Below are 19,840 nucleotides of genomic sequence, written 5' to 3' on the forward strand. Positions count from 1 at the left end.
ATGCTATATCCGTTCATGGCAATTTGGCGACTATTCTGACGATAGCTGTAAAACTGACATACATTATATTTTCCGCTGCGATGATTTCGAAGTTTTTTCCACAAATACGACTATTTCTGGTGGATGATCAGCCATTCACCAGTAGTTACATATCTCCTATTAGTGAGTGCGTTGGTTGTGGTGCGCAAGCACCCTCCAGACTTCTGGCGAGTGCGTTTAAACTATCATTTTCACGGAACTGTTCATCGCCTACCCTTGGGATTTCAAGGGGTGTGAGTTTTCTGACAGCAGTATGGAGGAACTGCTTGACAGCCTGATGGCCAGGGACAGGGGTGAAGTAATTACCTTCATTGGTTCATTGCTTGACCGCCTGGGCCTGAGTCCATCAGAGCTGCTAAGGGGCAGCCCCGTGGCGGTAGTTCGGGACCCCTCTGGCCCTACACCAGGGGTCAAGAAACATCTCGAGCGCCCGTCATGTAATGTATCCTCCAGAAATACTTCCGGCGGAACCACCCTATCTGCTCAGTCTGAGACAACGACGACAATACGATCAAGCCTCAACAACTGGCCAAGAAAAAGCGTCGCCTTACAGAAGAGTTACCTCCTCTTCCATCTAAACCAGTCACTTCAGTAAACGAAAATACCGGCAACAAGCCCAAAAAAGTGGCTAAAAAGATCTCAAAACTCCGGGATGAAGACAAGAACAACACTTCAGAGTCAGAACTCTCAACAACAGAATCTTTCGTCAAAGGTGACCATGAAATAAATGTTGGTTGACGGCAATAGGTCTGAAAAATCGATTTTGACTATATAGGGTGGCCCAAAATAGCCATCCCAGAATCTGAATCAGGTTGAAAACCCCAACGATCAGGAAACTAGCTCCCCTATCCCTCCGCGTCCTGAGGTGCCCCAAAGCACCAGAAAAACACGCGTTCCCCCAATTGTCATTCGCCAGAATGACAAGTGGGTTCAATTCACAAAGCTGGCTGCCTTCCATAAGGTGAACTTTACCAAGGCGGTAAACATGGCTGACGGCATCAAGGTTTAGCCTTCTTTGGCCGAGAACTACAGGATTATGTCCAAACTACTGGTGAGGGAAAACATCCACCTACCACACGTATACCCTACCTGAAGACAGGCAAATCAGAGTCATCTTCAGAGGAGTCCCGGAACATCTGGAGACCGCTGACATCGAGGACGCCTCGGTTTAGAAACCTTTTCAACTATCATCCGTCATCAGGATGATGCGAGGAAATCGACCGCTGCCCCTGGTTTTGGTTCAAGTAAACGAAAATCAGAAGCATATTTATGACATCCGGGATCTCCTTAACGTTAAAGTTGAGGTTGAGCCCCAACACCAAAAAACACTGGTAGGCAGTGCCACCGATGTCAGCGGTTCGGGCATAGCCAACGGAACTGTCTAGCTATTCCCATTTGCGTTGAATGCGCCGGCAGACACCTTTCAGGTGGGTTCAAGAAGCCACGAGCATATCCGCCCAAGTGCCATAATTGCAAGGGTGTGCATACTGCAAACTATTGCGGTTGTCCTGAGTTCCCCAGGGCTCGCTGGAAGACCAAAGTAGCTAAAAATTCTCCGCGAAAAGCATTCACACCTGGAAAGCATCCTGCCGGAGCATCTGGCACACACCCGGGAATGAGCTACGCAGGAGCGACCAAGAGCGGTAACACCTCCGCCAGGCCGACCAAAGCGTCCAGTAGTCCCCGCCCGTCGAAGGTTAGTGACATCTGTTCCGCTCTGGACCAGATGGAGAAACTTTTCATTCAGTTTTCCGTACTCGAAAAGATGGTTACGATGAACACCAAGGTGCTAACTGAAACCTGTTAATGGCTAGACAACCAACATTGCCTACTCCTCCTAAGGTTGTATTTTGAAATGCCAACAGTATTTCAAACAAGAAATTATATTCAGAGAGTTTTTTAATACAACAAAACATCAATGTTGCACAGGTGCCGGAAACGCACCTGCACAATGAACCTTTTGGTATTCCAAAGTACCGTTTTTACCACAGAGAACGCATTGGACGTGCTGGAGGAGTTGGCATTTTTGTCAAACGTAATCTTCCTCACGTACAATTCGGCATTGACTCGCATCGGAAGCCGTGGGCATTGAGCTCCAACTGAGAAGAGGTCGTCATATACCAATATTAGTTTACAACCCTCCGCGGAATCGTCTACTCCCAGAATCACTGGATGAATTGCTGATGTCGACAAATACCCCCACAATTGCTGCTGCTGACTTCAACGCCAAGCACAATCTGTGGAGCAGACTCACCAATGCGAACAGCGGAGCGCTCTATGCGCATGCTGACAGGCATGAGTATCGAGTGATGGGTCCAGATGAGCCCGCGTTCTATCGTGGGGATTTAAGGCCTGACATGCTTGATATCGCACTGCTCAGAAACATCTCCATGTCCTGCGAAGTGTACACTTTGTCGGAACTTGACTCAGATCATAATCCAGTCATCCTGATGCTGGGTGATGACCCCTCCCCCAGGGTTATCGCAACAGATCATCCACGGATTGGGAAGCCTTCGAGACTCACCTAGTGGAGACACGTACAGACCGTGAGGAGCTTCAAACTCGCAACGTTCTCGACGCGGCAGTGGCAGATTTTGAATTGTCTGTGAACAACGCTTTTCGCGCAGCCACAATCAGGATAGAGTGTCCTCTGCGGAGCTACAATTAGTTTCTTCCCAGGATAAAGAACGTTATCCAGGAGAGAAATCCAATCAGACGAGTTTATCAGCGGAATCTCTACCCTGGAGACAAGGCTGCGGCTAGCAGGATGGCCAACCAGGTTAAACAGGCCATCACTGACTATAGAAAAGAGAGGTGGAGCAAGTATTTGGAATCACTCGCCAGAGCTCGTCGTCCCCAGGCCCGGGAAGAGGAAAACCGCTCCCTCCCCTCTTCACGGACAGCGCGGCATCTGCTACTTCCCCGCCGAGAAGGCGTTGGCCTTTGCAGACACAATGGAGAGTCAGTTTCGACTCAACGTTGATCCGGATGATATTGACCGTGATATCCGGCTGGAACACCGGGTTCGGCGCATCCTTAGGGAAAATGATGACGACGTGATTCGTCCAGCTTCGAAAGAAGAACTGAGGTGGTACATTAGGGCATCCAAACCCAAGAAGGCTCCGGGAATTGATTCAGTCAACAACAGGTTGTTGAAGCAGGTCCCGGAGAACTTCATCAGATACCTGCTGGACATTATCAACAGCTCAATCACTCTCAGATACTTCCCTCGAAGATGGAAGCATGCCGTAGTTGTCATGATTTCGAAACAGGGCCAGAACCTGCTGTTTCCCCAAAATCATCGTCCGATTAGTCTGCTTTGCTCAACGGCTAAGTTGGCTGAACCTGTTGTGCTGCAAAGGCTAACAAAAGAAGTTGAAGACCGAAATATTCTGCCTGACGAACAATTCGGCTTCAAGAGGGCACATTCCACCGAGCTGCAGTCCCTGAGACTGGTCGAAAATTCCATATCAGAGCTGAACAACAGGAAGACAGTCCATCCCGTACTCCTGGACATTTCGAAAGCCTTTGACCGAGTCTGGCACGAAGGCCTGCTACACAAAGTGCTCGATTTTTATCTACCTCGGGGTCTGGTCCAGTGGATTAGGTCCTTTCTGAAAGGCAGAACATTTCAGGTCCGAGTTGAAGGAACCCTGTCTCCTGTCAGGAAAATCGAAGCTGGAGTGCCTCAGGGAGCTGTGTTGTCTCCACTACTATACAGATTTTACGTGAGCGACCTTCCCAGGATCACGTGAAGGTTTCCCTTCACGCCGATGATACGGCTCTCCTCGCTTCTTCCATGGGTCGGGCGTTGGCGGTCGTCTACATGCAACGCGCATTGGACGACCTTGAACGTTGGTACCTTGACTGGAAGATTCGAGTGAATCCAGAAAAAACTTGGCAATAGACTTGGAGAGACGTAAAGTTTCTCCGATTTCAGGGTCACGATTTCAGGTAGGGAAATCGAATGGCAAACGCGAGTCAAGTACCTAGGTCTTTGGGTAGACCGCCGACTCACCTGGGCAAATTACATTGATTATATTAAGAGCAAAGTGCAGATGAGGACAGCTAAACTCTATCCTCCGGTCGATAGAAATTCGAAACTCAATCTTAAAAATAAGATTTTACTATACAACACGATGTTTAAGCCTGTCATCATGTATGCTTCAGGGGCTTGAGGACAAACCGTCCCGTCAAACCTCTCCATTTTGGAAAGGTTGCAAAACAATGATGATGGGGAATGCTCCATGGATCGTGCTGAATGAAGCCACCCGCAGAGATTTGAAGCTGTTAACTATACGGTAGTCCATTCAGTCGAGGAATCAGAGAGTTTTCGAGTCAGCGGAAACTCATGATAACCCATTAGTTAGGGAAGCTGTAGATTACACTATAGACGACCCCACTCGATTCAGAAGGCCCTGTCGCTCGGTTGAGTGAAGGCCCCACGACGTCTGTTAAAATTACCCAGTCAGGAAGGGGTACACAAGGCCGGAGCGGCATTAAGGTCATTGACCTTTATGTCGCCACCAAAACACCTTACGTTATGAACCATTCGTCTTCCTGACGAATCTCAGTTGAGAGGGTAAGGGAAAAAATTTCCAACCTGATGAAAATGAAGATGACTATGATATGGCGATTTGGCAAATCCTACTGAATAAATGAAAACTGAATTGTCAGATGTAGCTTCAACAATATAGCCGTTATCAATTGTCAAAGTTCGGAAGTCCCTTTTGGAAGATCCTCTATGAGACAAATACGCATAAACGTAATATTGGTGGCAGCTACCAACAGCAGCTCATAACAATATTTTGGCAGCAATAATGGATAGAAAATATAGTGATGAGAAGAATGGTACCTTCTTAGTAGGTTGTTGCAGATCGATTAGAAAAGGTTTCATAGGAACGGATATGGTTCATAAATGGTAATTACCTAAATTCATTGCTAACGAGGTTAGTCAAAATTATCAATATGTTATTCAGTGATAACGCATTTTGATGAAAAACATAGTTGTTGAAAAACTCAACTATTATCATCCATATTTTATCATCAACCGAAAGATTTTTCAAATTTGTCCAAGATGAAAAATATGTTCTTTTTTGGTTGAACCATTACCTATACTATAGATAGAGTTGTCCATCTACCAAAATGTTGTAGAATATTCACAAATCCAGCTCTGCTTAATGTAGGTTCGTTGTTGATTATTGTCAATAGTATGAACAGGAACAAAGTTTTTCAATGGAATCTTGGCACTTGTGTTTGTTAGAAACAAGTGACAAAATTTTAAAAAAATCAATAAATGCTTTGAAATGATGTACGCCACTCATTTCCATGCCTTTTCATGATTTTAATTCTGAATTCTAGGGAATATTGATGGCAAAATACAATAGCGTTTGAAGATAGATCTGAAATTATATAAATATCATAAAACGACTCTTCATTACCTCCCCAATTCAACTCCACCACTCTCCATTCATAAAACATTACGACCAATCAAAAACAACTCTAAATAATAAATGAACTAGACATTTCAAAGGATTCAAGTACGTACGCTTTCTGCAATACATTTCCAGATTCTCCGGTGACGTTAAACTTTATCAGCGCTCCTTGGTCGTTTACTGTCAGCTGAGGAACGTTTCCGCTGCTATTTAGAAAATCACAATTTCCTTTATTGAAAGTATTATTGGAATTCGTGTAGTCGTTTACTCTGTTCGTATTTCCTCTCAGACAGCACTCTTTTGTGGTTTTTCCTGTATATGGCATTTCCTTGCATATTTCCAATGAAGATTTATTTTTACTCATATCGGGCCTGTTTGCAGAAAATTGTTTGATAATGGGACAAACCAAGGCTGAGCAACAGTTTATTGTTGCGTTTTTCGTATGAAGTGATGACATCAAGGTAAAACACTTTGTAGAGTTTTTCACCAAAGATTTTCCAATATTATTTGCTAGTTTTTCTGAAAAAAAAAATTACAACATATACTTGGTACTCATGGATTAATTTCCAACGAATCATCCCAAAGGTACTGATATATAATTGGGCATATTTTATATCCCATTGCTATTCAAAAAATGTGTTATTTAGTTATCGAAAAAAAAAAATGAGTGGATCAATACATGGTAATGACAATCAGAATGATACTTTTTTGAAAGTGCAATGATTTTTTATGTGCTCAAAAACTCTTTCACAAATACATTCCTGACTCATTTATATTTTCTAAAATGTATGATAATTTCCATCTTCTTTAAGTTGTAGTGCCACTTTTGACTAATATCCCAATAGATTTCGTACTGACTAGCATAAACAAACATTGAAGCACAATTAAATAAATCAATTATCGATAATTTTCAGTTTGATATTCATAACTATCAATAACCAATTCTATGAATAACATTTTGAAAGAACTAGAGGATCTAGAATGTTTCCAATAATATATGAATGGATAATGGACGATTTCCTTAAAACCAGTATTCCAAAATTACCTTTTGAAATACTTTTTCAAAAAAAAACAAAATACGATGATATAATATGTATAATTATACAATATATTACGTAGGAATCAGGTCTGAACAACAGAATATCCAAGAAAGGTTTTGGCTTCCTACTTCGCCATCTTTATTGACGACACGAGTAAGATTCAACTCTTTTGTGACATGGAGTCGTAATTTCATTAACGAATAGAGTGCTTCATCTTGTAATGTTATCCAGATAGGTGCTCAAGGGGCAATTAGGCAAGTATCTTATTCCGAAACATCGATGTCCGCCATTGGGGATAACAGTGTTTCATGTAAGTGAAATTATCCCCTTTCATATCAGGGGCTATCTATTTAGTGGTTTCGAAACCGAAAAATGATGTTCGAGGTGTACTGAGATGTATCTTAAAACGATGAGAAGCCACAGTCCGTCGCTTATTTCTGATATGTACCTCTCTTGGTAAAATCAAATGTGCCAAGTCACTTAGAAAAGAAGAGAATCCAATCTTTAATCTTTCTTCGATGTTCCAGACTATCAAGAATGCAACTGATGTTCACGTCTCCAATCAGGTGGATGGCTCTTTTCTAGAGGGAATCCAGCAGCACCAGGCTATGCTTAGGAGCAGAGCTCAATACATGAGAACAATAGTCCAAAGAAGATATGATTTGAGCTCAATGAAGCATCATAAATTGCTGAGTTGTGCACAGTTTTCTGGTTCGGAACAGTGTTTTGAACTTTTGAGTAGCAGCCTTTACAATTCCAGCGATATAATTGTGCCAAGACATATTACTGTCTATTTCAACTCCAACAAACTTATCGAAGCAGAAAGCATTTGTCCTGATCTTATTATATCTGATTCGGAAACATAAATATTTTTGGAGAAAACCGATGCCTGGATTTTCGTGGCATATAATTGAACCTGGATACTTTTACCCCAGTTCGAAATCCCTTTTAGATCCTCATTGAGATATGCCAGTGAATATGTGCATCTGAAGCCAATGTCCTGGAATCCAAATGGAATGACGAGGCAAGTGTGCTGTCGTCAGCCAAGCGATATATTGCATTCTTGGTTTTTCCAATATATTGTTGATATATATTAAAAAGAGAGTTGAAGACAATATGGATACCAGGGGAACACCAGCGTTGATGGCAGAGCCATACACAAAACACATAAATGTTCTGACGAGCCATATCATCGACGTTTGGCCAGCAGATCCTCATGCCACACCCGATCGAAGGCCTTTGAAATATCATGCGCAACAGCTGTTGGCTTCACATGTTTCTCGATTGCGTTACGGGTGACATATTAAATTCAACATCGGATATATATAAAGCACTAGATAAGAAATACCCAATCTGGTTTGAACCAACCAGAGTAACAAATATTTCATCTACTCTATTAGATAACATTTTTGTAAATTTTGATGACTATGAAAAAAGCAGGGTCTTAAATACTGCATTATCTGATCACTACAAATGATAACCCTTTTCACACAAAAAATTAAAGCAAATGAAATAAAATGGATCAAAAAAAGAATATTCTCAAAAAATAAAATTATTCAGTTTAAACAGGATCTCGCTGAGGATAATTGGGAAAGTGTAACTCAGAGTACAGATGTAAATATAGCATATAACTGTTTTTCGAATATTTTCACTAGAATAATGAACTTGATCTTTGTGGAAAAAAAGTTGAATAAAACTAGGTCCAATTCATGGATAACAAGGGGTATAAAAAAGTCTTGCTCAAGAAAACGTTCATTATACAAAAAGAAGACACTAGGGCTGATAAGTTCTCAGTATTTCAAAAAGTATTGTGCCGTTCTCTGTAAAGTTATTGCAGCTGCTAAAAAAATGTCTAACACTGAATATATAATGAAAGCCGAAAATAAAACCAAAGCTACATGGTCATTAATCAAAAAAATAACAACACCCAACTACCACAAAAACAATATCCTAGAAAGTTTTACAAAAAAATATAAAGATTCACAAACCATAGTAAATCAAATCAATAAGTATTTTAGTGAAGCTTGCCCAGACCTAAATAAACCAGATAGCCCAGATTATACAAAAATAGAAGAATGTGAAGATGCTTTTTTCTTTGAACCTACCACTCCGCTTGAAATAATAGAATGTATTAGACAACTAAAAAATAAAAAATCTGTCGGTGAAGATCAGATTCCTATGTGTCTATTGAAAGAAACAGCAGAGATCATAGCCTATCCTTTGACTTATATTATAAATTTATGTTTCTCACAAGCAATATTCCCACAAGTACTGAAAGTGGCATCTATTAAAGCTATATTTAAAAAAGGAAACAGTGATGAAGAAAGTAACTACAGACTCATATCATTATTGCCAAATCCCAGTAAAATTTTTGAAAAGCTCATGAATAAACGTTTACTCAAGTATTTAGATGATAATGTGTTGTTAGCAAAAGAACAAAATGGATTCCGTGAACGTAAATCAACCGTACAAGCAAAATATCAAGCAATAGAAAAAATTTTACACCATTTGAACAAAGATGATTGTACTGTAACTTTGTGTATTGACCTGTCAAAAGCATTTGACAGTATCAGCCATGAAATTTTATGCAACAAACTTGATAAATAAGGCACATCTTTGGACTTAATCAAATCCTATTTGACAAACAGAACCCAACATTCGATTGAAAATGACATCTCGGGATAATTAAATCAGAATCAATTGTGATAAAAAAAGGTGTGCCACAGGGATCCATCCTAGGTCCATTATTATATAAATTGCACACAAATGAAATACCAAATGTAGTTAATGAAGATATTGTATTATATGCTGATGATATATCGGTCATCGTAAAAGATAAGAACTCTCAGTTGGTCACAAATGTGCTAGATGTATTGAACAATTTCCTCACAGCAAATGACTTACTACTCAATATTGACAAAACTCAAGTAATTCATTTCGCAAATAGATCCTCGCCAGAGTTGAATACCTTTGAATATAATAATTAAAATATAAACATATGCAATCAGGTAAAATTTTTGGGACTCTTGATAGATAGGAGACTGGACTGGAAAAATCACATAGACTACTTATCAAAAAATATTGCAAAATATTGTTATGCAATGAGAATACTGTCGGAACATGTATCAACTGAAGCTGCCCTCTCTGCATACCATCCTTATATTCAATCTAGAATAAAATATGGAATAATATTCTGGGGAAACTCTGTTGGTATCTCTAGGATACTCATACTACAAAAAAAAATTATTAGATATATCTATAAGATGAAAAAAAACGATAGCTGCAGAGAAGCTTTTATTAGGAGCAAAATTTTAACTTTGATAAATCTCTATATATATGAAGCAGTAGTATTTGTAACAGAAAACAAATCAGAACTTTTCATTAACTGTGAAAAGGATCACTTATACAACACCAGAACAAAGAATGATCTTAGAAATGAGAAATGCAACTATACATACATACAGAGAAATGTCAAATATAGCGTTATAAACATTTACAATAAATTTCCACTCACTCTAAGAAATCTTCCAATTTCAACAATGAAATGTCGTTTGAAGAGCTATCTCGTAGAAAAACCTTATTATAGCGTGCAGAAATTATTAAATGATAGTATGCTAACTATATGAATGTTATTTACATATGCCTGTATATGTATATATTGTATTTTTTTGTGTCTTGAAACTACTCGTGAGATAATATTGATTATGAATGTAAAACTTTGATTTGTTATTTAGTTGTTATTTACTACTGACATGTTCCACACTCATCGGAGTGTATATATGTACATTATAGTAACTGGAGCAAATAAAGATCTATGTCTATGACTATGACTATGACTATGCATTTTCGTAGATCTGTCAAAAGCCTTCGACACCGTCTGCCATGAACGTCTACTACAAAAAATTCATTCCTACGGCATAGGAGGGCCCGCCTACAATTTACTGAAAGACTTCGGAACGGTCACTTTTGGAGTCCCACAGGGGACGGTGCTCGGGCCACTTCTATTCACAATTTATGTGAACAGTCTAATGACATCTAGATCTGAAGGTAAACTCATCAGCTTTGCAGATGATATGGCATGATATGAATGATGATATGATATGATGATATGAAGCAGAAACCTGGGTAGGTTTAAAGGCAAAGGCAGAACGAAACTTGAAAAGAATATGTGACTAGTTCAAATTCAATGAGCTCACAATGAACGAGAAAAAAAAATATCATCTTTCTTTAACCTCGTATTCCAATCACTTACCCAATCTAGGACCTCTCATAATAGACAATAACAAGAGCATACAAGAAAAAGATCAATCAAAGTATTTGGGCATAATAATAGATAGACATTTGAGATGGGACCATCACATCCAGAATGTGAAAAATAAATTGAGGGGTCTACTAAGTAAGTTCAGATACCTTAATGAATTCCTGAATACGAAAAATATGAAAACATTATATTTTGCTCTTGTGCAATCACAGCTAAGTTATGGAATCTTAGGTTGGGGAGGTGTGGCGGGAAGTAATCTGTATAATCTAAATATTGTACGAAAATGGATTCTGAATAATTTAAAAAAAAAAAAAGATTTTCCAGTGACTCGCTATACTCAGAGAACTCTATTTTTGGTACAAGGCAGTTGTTCTGTTATCGAATATTAACAAATATCCAAAATAAAATAAAAATATAACCCGTTGTACATCCATACGACACTCGAACAAAAAAGCAATCCACAATTGTGCCAAACCGAGAAAAAACTATCGGTCAACGATCCGTTGAATTTCTGGCCCCTAAGGAGTACAACTCACTAACGGACAGTTTAAAGACCACGAAAAGTTTCACAACATTCAAGCATCATATCAAAAAGTGGATAACAACCACCAAGAGAAAACTTATTAATGATCTCATTGACTTGAAATTTTTGTTATAAAACAGTGACCACGCTACATGATATTCAAATCTTATTACTCAAATAAGAGACTATACACTAAAGAAGTATTATAAGTAATTAAGACGAAACCCCATTACTCGAATATGTCAAACTTAACTGGACTAGACTGAATCAATATAATTGAAAAAGACTCAACTAAGCACATAAGTGAAAATTATGTTTGCACATGCACTATTTTCCTTCATGACCACTATTTTATGGTTTATTATATTAAGGTATCATCACACACAAGCTTCAAGCTTCAGTGATTTATCATGTTTATTCACTGTTCTATTTCTATCTACTATTTTGATACCCGTTGTAGATTGTTGAAAAATAAACATTATTATTATTATTATATGATAGAAGGTCACCTGGTGATCTTTGTTTTCATATTGATGATCACTCAAGATGTTGAAGCTTTCCAAATATTTGAAAAAATAGTGGTTCACGGCTTTCTCCATAATTTTTAAAATCACTGATAACTGAGCGACTGGTCTATAGTGATTTGAAAGCTTTTTCAGCCTTGTTTGGAAATAGGCTGAACGCAAACAAACTTTCAACGAGAAGGAAAACCCCATTTCTTGTGAGATAGGTTGAAAAGTCTGCAAAATACTGGTGCGAATTCATTTGCGAACTTTTTAAGTGCGATGACAGGCACTTCATCAAGACCAGACACCTTATTGATATTGAGCTGTTTCAAAATTCACCTGACTAGACGTTGTCGACAAGTCGACAAGTAATTGTGAATTCTAGGATGGAAAAATTGATTGTGGAGTGGAAGGTGAATTTTTCAGCTAGTATGAATGTTATTACAATCGAACCATCCGCTTGTGTTAGCGGTGGAATTGTACCTTTTGTAACAGCTACCGACTAGAAACATATAGACCCGTTGGGATTGGTAAGCAGTTTATCTCTAATTTTCTGATTGTGAAGTTCTTCGCTCTTTCTTTGAGAGCATTAAAAAACCAAGTTTGGTTTTCGTCACTAGGATTTTTGTGCCACTGCCGGTAGGCGAGATATTTTGGAGGCGACAGCGTTTCATTAGAAACGGAATATTTGCATCCATGGATGATAGAATGAGTTCAGTCAATTGATTACTTCCTTCCTTTGTAAGATTCCCATATTTCTTTTTTTTTATCAAGATGGAGTCGTAGAAAGCCAAAAACTTTCTTTCCCAAAACTTCAGTGACTTAATGACAAACTTGCGCATCTTAGATTATTTCCCAACACTGAAATGTAATTGTGGTCAGAAAATTCCATTGGAGACCTTACGGTGACTGTGTAAATTTCTGGATTAGTGAAAATTCAACAAACAAGCATATTATCTATCATTTAAGCCATTCGATATACTGGACATTGAAGTCACCGAATTTGGCCAAATATAGAAATTTCAGCACTGAAATCAGTAATTTGCAGAAAGTCAATGGTGTTTGCGAATGGAGAGAATAGTGCCTCACATTGTGTATCACTTGGTGGTCGATATGGATACGAGTATGGATCGTGAACAATTCAGAAATGCGTGAAAATATTAAAAACCTACAGTTGTGATGGTTCAAATGTGGCTAGTTTTTGAGCCTAACGGGGTGAATATGGTCATCATAATCGACCCACTGTTCAAGGAACTGCCAACATTATAGAGGAGTTCAAAGAGACTGGAAGCATTACAGATGTGATCAGGCCTGTGCATTGTCGCAATGTGTGCACTGGCGGAAATATCACTTCTATTAGTGGAGGTGAATAATCGAATTATGGTGTACTTGGCATTTGGATTTGCACCTTCATCAATATAAAATCTAATACACGACGATCAAAGTCGATAAACCATTCACAACGCCGTTGATATGCTAATTATTGAGAGCTAGAGCCAACGAGTTTTTAATGCTGATTTTTCGAGCATATTTTTTTTTTCCGCTATGAACTCATTTCTCACTCGATGGTTATGTCAACATGCAAAATTGTCACATATTGTGCTCGGAGAACCCAGAGGTAATAATGATAAGCTTCATTGAATAATTCATATTCATAAAGGTACAAGATTTAATTCAGGCACAATAAAGAACAATTGAGGAAGCGATAAGTGATATGTCACTTATTCCGCTTTCACAAATAGAAACTGAAAATCGAAAAGTGATAATTCAAGATAGATGTAGATTTTAGTATGGATGAGATGAAATAAAGTGCATGTATATCACCACTCCATCATTCTGATTAAAATCACCCTGATTATAAACCATGTTATATATTGATATTTTATACAAATTTATATCAATTAGTTTTATAATTTTCATTAGTATTACACAGTCGAAGCCTACGTCAATGTTATAAAGGAGAATTTTGAATTACCCAAGGTTTTTTGAATACTCCTTAAATTTTGTTGTATAAATTTGAAACTATAATTCGTTTTATCCACTCGTAGGATTCATCTAAATTCAACATTGTGATCTGGTGTGTAAGTTTCGATTGAATTTGTCTCAGATTCTTGGCTATGTCGATCCATATGTATCAACTATGAAAAAACTTATATTTTTTTGTGCGTAAATAAATAACAGTTTGAAATATTAACAAAACATGCTTCATTAGCAGCACAAACTGAAAAATAAAAACTAATTCAAAACTGATCCAATTCTGTGTTCAACATCGACTTATTATCGATCTATGGCTTGATGTAACTAATGACTTTTGATAAATCTGAAATATTTACAAGAAAAACAATTTTGTTGTGAAAAAGCATGTGATACTTTAAATTATATTTTCATCATGGTTTCAATCTGGCAAACAGCTCCTTACCAAGTATTTATATCAATGGAGGATATTCATTGTTGGAATTATAATTCAAAGTTTACACGCAAGTAGCTGTTACGAGAGGACTATTTCTTCCAGTTTGTGTCTGAAAGTTACTTCTTTACATGATTCACAGAACTTTGTGAAGAGTTCATTTCGAAGTTATCTGATTTCTTTGTTTCTCCAAAAGTTCCTCACATTGTTTGGTAAAAAGATGTGGAAGTAGAAAGTCAAAATGATTCTTCCTCAAAAATAACACCCCCTTAAAATAAATCTCTAACAATTCTAACAGGATATGTAACATTTGCCATTCATCTTTGAGAAACAAAACTGTTTGGAAAACTCTACGATCCACTTATATTCAAATAAATTATATTGAGAAATTCTGTCTTAAACATCAAATGATCTCAATAATAGAATTCAAAGTATTTTTCATTAGAAATAATATAGTTCATGAATATCAAACAGAAAATTGATACCAATGTTATGAAAAAATACAAAACTCATTTATTCAAGAATCACAATCTCACTAATATATATCTGCCTTAAAAATTTTGAACGTTGTGCTTAAAATCAATCATGAATTGTCCAAATAATACACTAGACACACTTCGAGAAAGCTAGAATAAATCATTCTCAGTTAAGTACTAATGGACCCGGAGAAGGTCGTTTCGCCTAACAGTCAATGAATGAGCAAATTTAGGATATCAAACTTGATACAAAATTTTCAAATATAATATGGAAATTGGTAGTAAGAGTGCTCTCTTCAGTGAAGTACTCTATGATATAGATATGAGCTATCAGTTTTGTTCCATTACAACACGTCACTATTATGACGAATGTTTTGCCTCTTTTATTATTATTATTTTAATTGATGAAATATCATATTTCAATACTTATTATCCTATTTCCAAAGAAAACAAATCTAAAAACACAAAAATCATAAAAATTGGTTCAGCTGTTCTTGAGTCCTTTTATTATTATTATTATTATTATTATTATTATTATTATTATTTTTTACTGTAGTGAGCGATAGTGAGGCGCATCCTCCAGATCCCCGATACATTCGGGAGGGGGCGCGCCAGCATTATCAACCAACGACCACTCTACACACCGTGGGGTGAGTGATCATTGGGTCTGAAAATCATGTGCCCTGAGCAAGCACAGTGAGCCAAGAATGACAGCCTTCTGCATCTGTCCTGCTGAGATTTCTGCCTTAGTGTGGCAAGCCGGTATGATTTTAAGATTAGAGAGTAGACAGGGCATCATTCCACCAAGGCTAAAATACTCAGAACAAACATCTTGACAGAGTGGTCTGGAGAAGGAGCTGAAAACTCCATGACAAATATCGTCTTGCTCTGGTGGTTGAGAAGGACTTCATCAGACTTATTATCATAGTATGCGCTGGTCAGGTGATATGCTCCGAAGCCCCGATACATTCAGGAGGGCGCACCAGCATTATCAACCAACGACCACTCCCCACAACGGAGTAACTGATCATTGGGCCCGAGAATCATGTGCCTTGAACAAGCGCTAAGATTTGAGAGTAGAGAGGGCATTATTCCACCAAGGACTCCAATGATCAGAACAACCATCTTGGTAGAGTTGTCTGGATGGAGTTCTTTCCCGGCAGTTCCGATGACTCGATCTGCCAAAGTTTTTGCTAACACTTGACGCGGAGAGAGTTCTTCACTGTTGCAACCTCTTGTGAGTGGCATTGTTCTACCCCTAGATGAATATACGTCTTTCCGGCATTCAAATGATGTAGGATGCTTACATCTACGAGCTGTACATCCTCTTCGTAGTCCCCGCATCGTCCTCTTTTGAGATGGACCATTTCACATTCATTTATCCCGAATTCCATACCGATAGCATGTGTGTACTCTTCCACAACCCTTAAGGACTGATGGAGATCCTCTAATGAAAGTGGACCACCCTGTTTGGACTCTGGCTTGACTATATGTTATGGTGAAACAAGTTCGCCAGAGTGGTATCAGTTGTTCAATGCATCTCACTATTTTGTCGGGTTCCGCAAGGCAACTGAGCAAATTCAAGAAGAGCTCATGCGATATCGTATCAAATGCCTTACGGTAATCTATCCAGGCCATAGAGAGGTTACGCTTATATTGTATCGGGTCCTAACGTTACACATCTATCGATGAGCAGGTTTTCTTTACATCCAGCAACTCTTCTTTTCGACCCTCTCTGCTCATATATCCGTTCGAACACTCGGTCAACTGCGGTGAGTATTCGTGTGTATAAGATGCTTGTAAACAACTTATAACACAAATTCGAGCATAATGTCGGTCTATAATTCGGAATCGACAAATTTCTCCGCTTTTGGGAATGAGAACGGTCCGCCCCTCGACAAACCAATCAGGAATTGGCTGCTGTCCGCCTAGGCATGATTTGAAAACTCTGGCCAGATGGCGGTGAGTGCTTGTTATTTTTATCCATCAATAAGTGTTCAGCCCATCTGGGCCTGGAGCAGCAAAGTTCTTGAAACCCACAAGGGATCTTCGACGTCATTTGGGGTTATCGGGTTGCGCAGTTCATTGAGATTAGGCTGTCGAAGCTCTCTGTTGAAAGCTTCGAACTGCGCTAGGGCTGGAGTGTCTGAGTTGAGTGGCTGCGGGTGTGCATAGATATCCTTCCAGAAGGATTCCACCTGATCATCGGTCGACGAATTATCCACAACACGTGGAGGCTCTTGGAATAAGCGAGAAGTTTTCTCGCGTAACCTAAGGCTTTCCGCGATACTTCTCGTTCGTCTCACTAGTGACTTCTCAGCAGCCACTATCATTCGTATCCTATAAAGGCAGTGCTGTTTGGTGGTCAACTGCACGCTTCGACCCAAAGTGTGATAGATACGTCCTCGTATGGCGATTATTCGCCGCTCTGTGGGCGTGAAAGGTTTGTTGGCCGCCCTCTATTCCATCACACATTAGATACAAGATGCGTGTTGCCTCGTCGACGTGATCTTAGCCTCCATCTTGTGTACACGCCGTTCAATCTTTCGGGAGTTCGTCCTTTCGATTCGGGAAACGATTGGACGACGCTATACACGACGGTGTTGATTTGCCAGATGTCAGTCTCTTCTGTTAGAATACTAAGAAAGTGGTCGAGAAGGACTACATCAGACTCATTATTATCATTATCATTATCACTATTGTTATTATCATCATTATCATTATTGAAATATCATTTTTCATAACTTATTATTCTAATCCTGACGAATAAAACCCAAAAAGAAAAAAATTGTTCCAGCTGTTCTTGAGTTCTTTCATTATTATTATTTTCATTATTTTCATTAATGGAATATGATTTTTCAATACTCATTACCTATTCCCAAAGAAGACTAATCCAAAAACAGAAAAGTCATAAAAACTGGTCCAACCGTTTTTAGGTCCTTTTATTATTATTGATAAAATATCATTCTTCAAAACTGATCATTTTATTCCCGACGTAAACAAATCCAGAAAGAAAAACAATAAATAAAAACTGGTCCAGCTGTTTTTGTGTTCTTTCATTATTATTATCATTATTTTCATTGATGAAATATCATATTTCAATACTCATTATTCTATTCTTGAAGAAGTCAAATACAAAAACACAAAAATCATAAAAATTGATCCAACCGTTTTTGAGTTCTTTCATTAACTTATTCCCGAAGAAGACAAATTCAAAAGCATAAAAATCATAAAAATTGGTCCAGCCGTTCTTGAGTTCTATTATTATTATAATTATTACCATTGTTCATTTTTTCATATTTACCAACCTCTTAAACCTTTCCTGGTCTTCCATAAATAATTTAAAACCAAAATTAGCCAAATCAGTCCAGCTTTTCTCGAGTTTTAGCGATACAAACGAATAGCAATTCATTTTCATATATTAGTTTAGTCAGGCTTGAAGAAGTAGTAAAGCAAAACATATGTATAGATTCACCTGTCCCTTCTTGTTAAAATCTCATCATTGAAAATTTTTTACAAATCCGAACGTGTAATTGTTTCCACATCCGGTTTTGATAATATAATTTTTATTATTTGGTTAAACATGCCTAAATATGATTCAATACTTCCATCAGGGCGATTTACATTTGTCATAAATGCCTTATGTTATATGATAAAAATTTGAAAATATTGTTTCACAAGGGGTCGTTTGGAATTCTGTAACAGAAAATTAAGGGTTTCACAAAATTACAAGTAATGCAATAGTACTTCATACTCATTTTCTTTAATGAATACAATGAATGATGTATCATATATTTTTCTAGACTCACCTCCAACTTTTCCATGGAATGAATCACTACTATGACTCAATGAAGAAGTTTGCGAGATCACACCATTGTTAGCTGCATTCATTCTTAGAATGAAAAACATAAAAATCAACCCTTGTTTCTTCATAGCAATAACACTGAAAAGAAAATACTTCGCAAGTGGTGTGGTCGACGATGTGATGTTATTAGAGAAAACGCACAAGTAATACTGGATTAGAAAAGCCGTTTGTTATTCAGGACAGAAGGAATCACTTTTGTTCGGAATTGCAGGGACCCTGAAACTTTTATGAGGCTTCAGTCAGTTCGGTCGACATAACAGTTGCCTGAAATGAGGCTTTTCATGTGGGTCAAGAGACGTTATTTTTATTTTCTTTACTGCACTCCCCGAAGTCCACAATTTTCAGGGACAATACGCCACTATACGAGAGTGATCTGCTTTCGCTTCTTCCAAATATTAAATACTAGTATTTGCCCGCGGCTTCGCCCGCGAAGAATTTGGTTTGTCACATTAAGTTTCGTGACATACTATTTCAAACAAATAGTATCAATATTTTTCATCAATCTAAATCTTCAAGTGGTCAACTTCAAATTCAATACAATCTTCAAACCCTTTTTTCCTCTTTGATGCGTATATACGCTATACAATGACCTTACCTGCATACTTAGAGATTCTAGGTTCAGTGGGCTGAATAACTCAACTGAAAAAAAAACAATAACTGAAAAAATATGCCAACTGCCCTGAGTAGTGAATAGCTTAAAGAATCGAATAATGATACCTATAAATAAATTCGCAAAACTGACACAACCGTTAACGACGTCTACCCTCACGGGTCTGCCCGGATTCGGGTCGCGTTTTTGGCGACGGCGCTTCATTGCTCAGACCGTCCCTCTACCCCCGCGCATCGTCTCCAGTCGTCTTATATTAGACGCGACGCATAATGGCTTACTGATTTGCGTCAAGTTAATCTTAATCGTCCAAACTACTTAGTGTAAAAAACACATTTTATCTATATTAAATAACAAAAACGACAATTATATCAACTTTCAAGTATTTGACAGATATTCTAAAATGTGCATTGTGAAAAAGTATCTAATTTAACTGTATTTTGCATATAATGGCTATCACATAAAAGGACAAGCGCACGCCAAGATCGCTTCCGGGGATAGAGAATTTTTTCGACTTACTCAATAATTATTGTTATTATATTATGAAAAAAATTACACAAAACCTCTGTTAATTGTAACTCATTTGTTATTCTGATATATGAGCTGTATTTATGTAAAGTTTCATCCAAACTCGTTCAGTAATTTAGACGTGAAAGAGCCACAAACATACATGCATACATC

At 38.0% G+C, this 19,840-nt stretch overlaps 1 protein-coding gene across 2 annotated transcripts in view; it reads right to left on the bottom strand.

Annotated features, from left to right (window-relative positions):
* prom (prominin) overlaps positions 1-5,989 on the bottom strand; it is a 455,259-nt gene extending 449,270 nt beyond the window's left edge. For both annotated transcript variants that reach the window (XM_074171615.1, XM_074171614.1), the window contains exon 1: positions 5,588-5,989. In XM_074171615.1, coding sequence (XP_074027716.1) covers positions 5,588-5,931 — 344 coding nt within the window. In that variant the 5' untranslated portion in view covers positions 5,932-5,989. The remainder of the gene's footprint in view (positions 1-5,587) is intronic.
* Positions 5,990-19,840: the final 13,851 nt, after the last annotated feature.

Source organism: Leptinotarsa decemlineata, unplaced genomic scaffold, assembly GCF_025532065.1.
Source record: "Leptinotarsa decemlineata unplaced genomic scaffold, Ldec_3_MD MMD2_tig00000026_RagTag_RagTag, whole genome shotgun sequence".
Taxonomy (NCBI): Eukaryota; Metazoa; Arthropoda; class Insecta; order Coleoptera; family Chrysomelidae; genus Leptinotarsa; species Leptinotarsa decemlineata.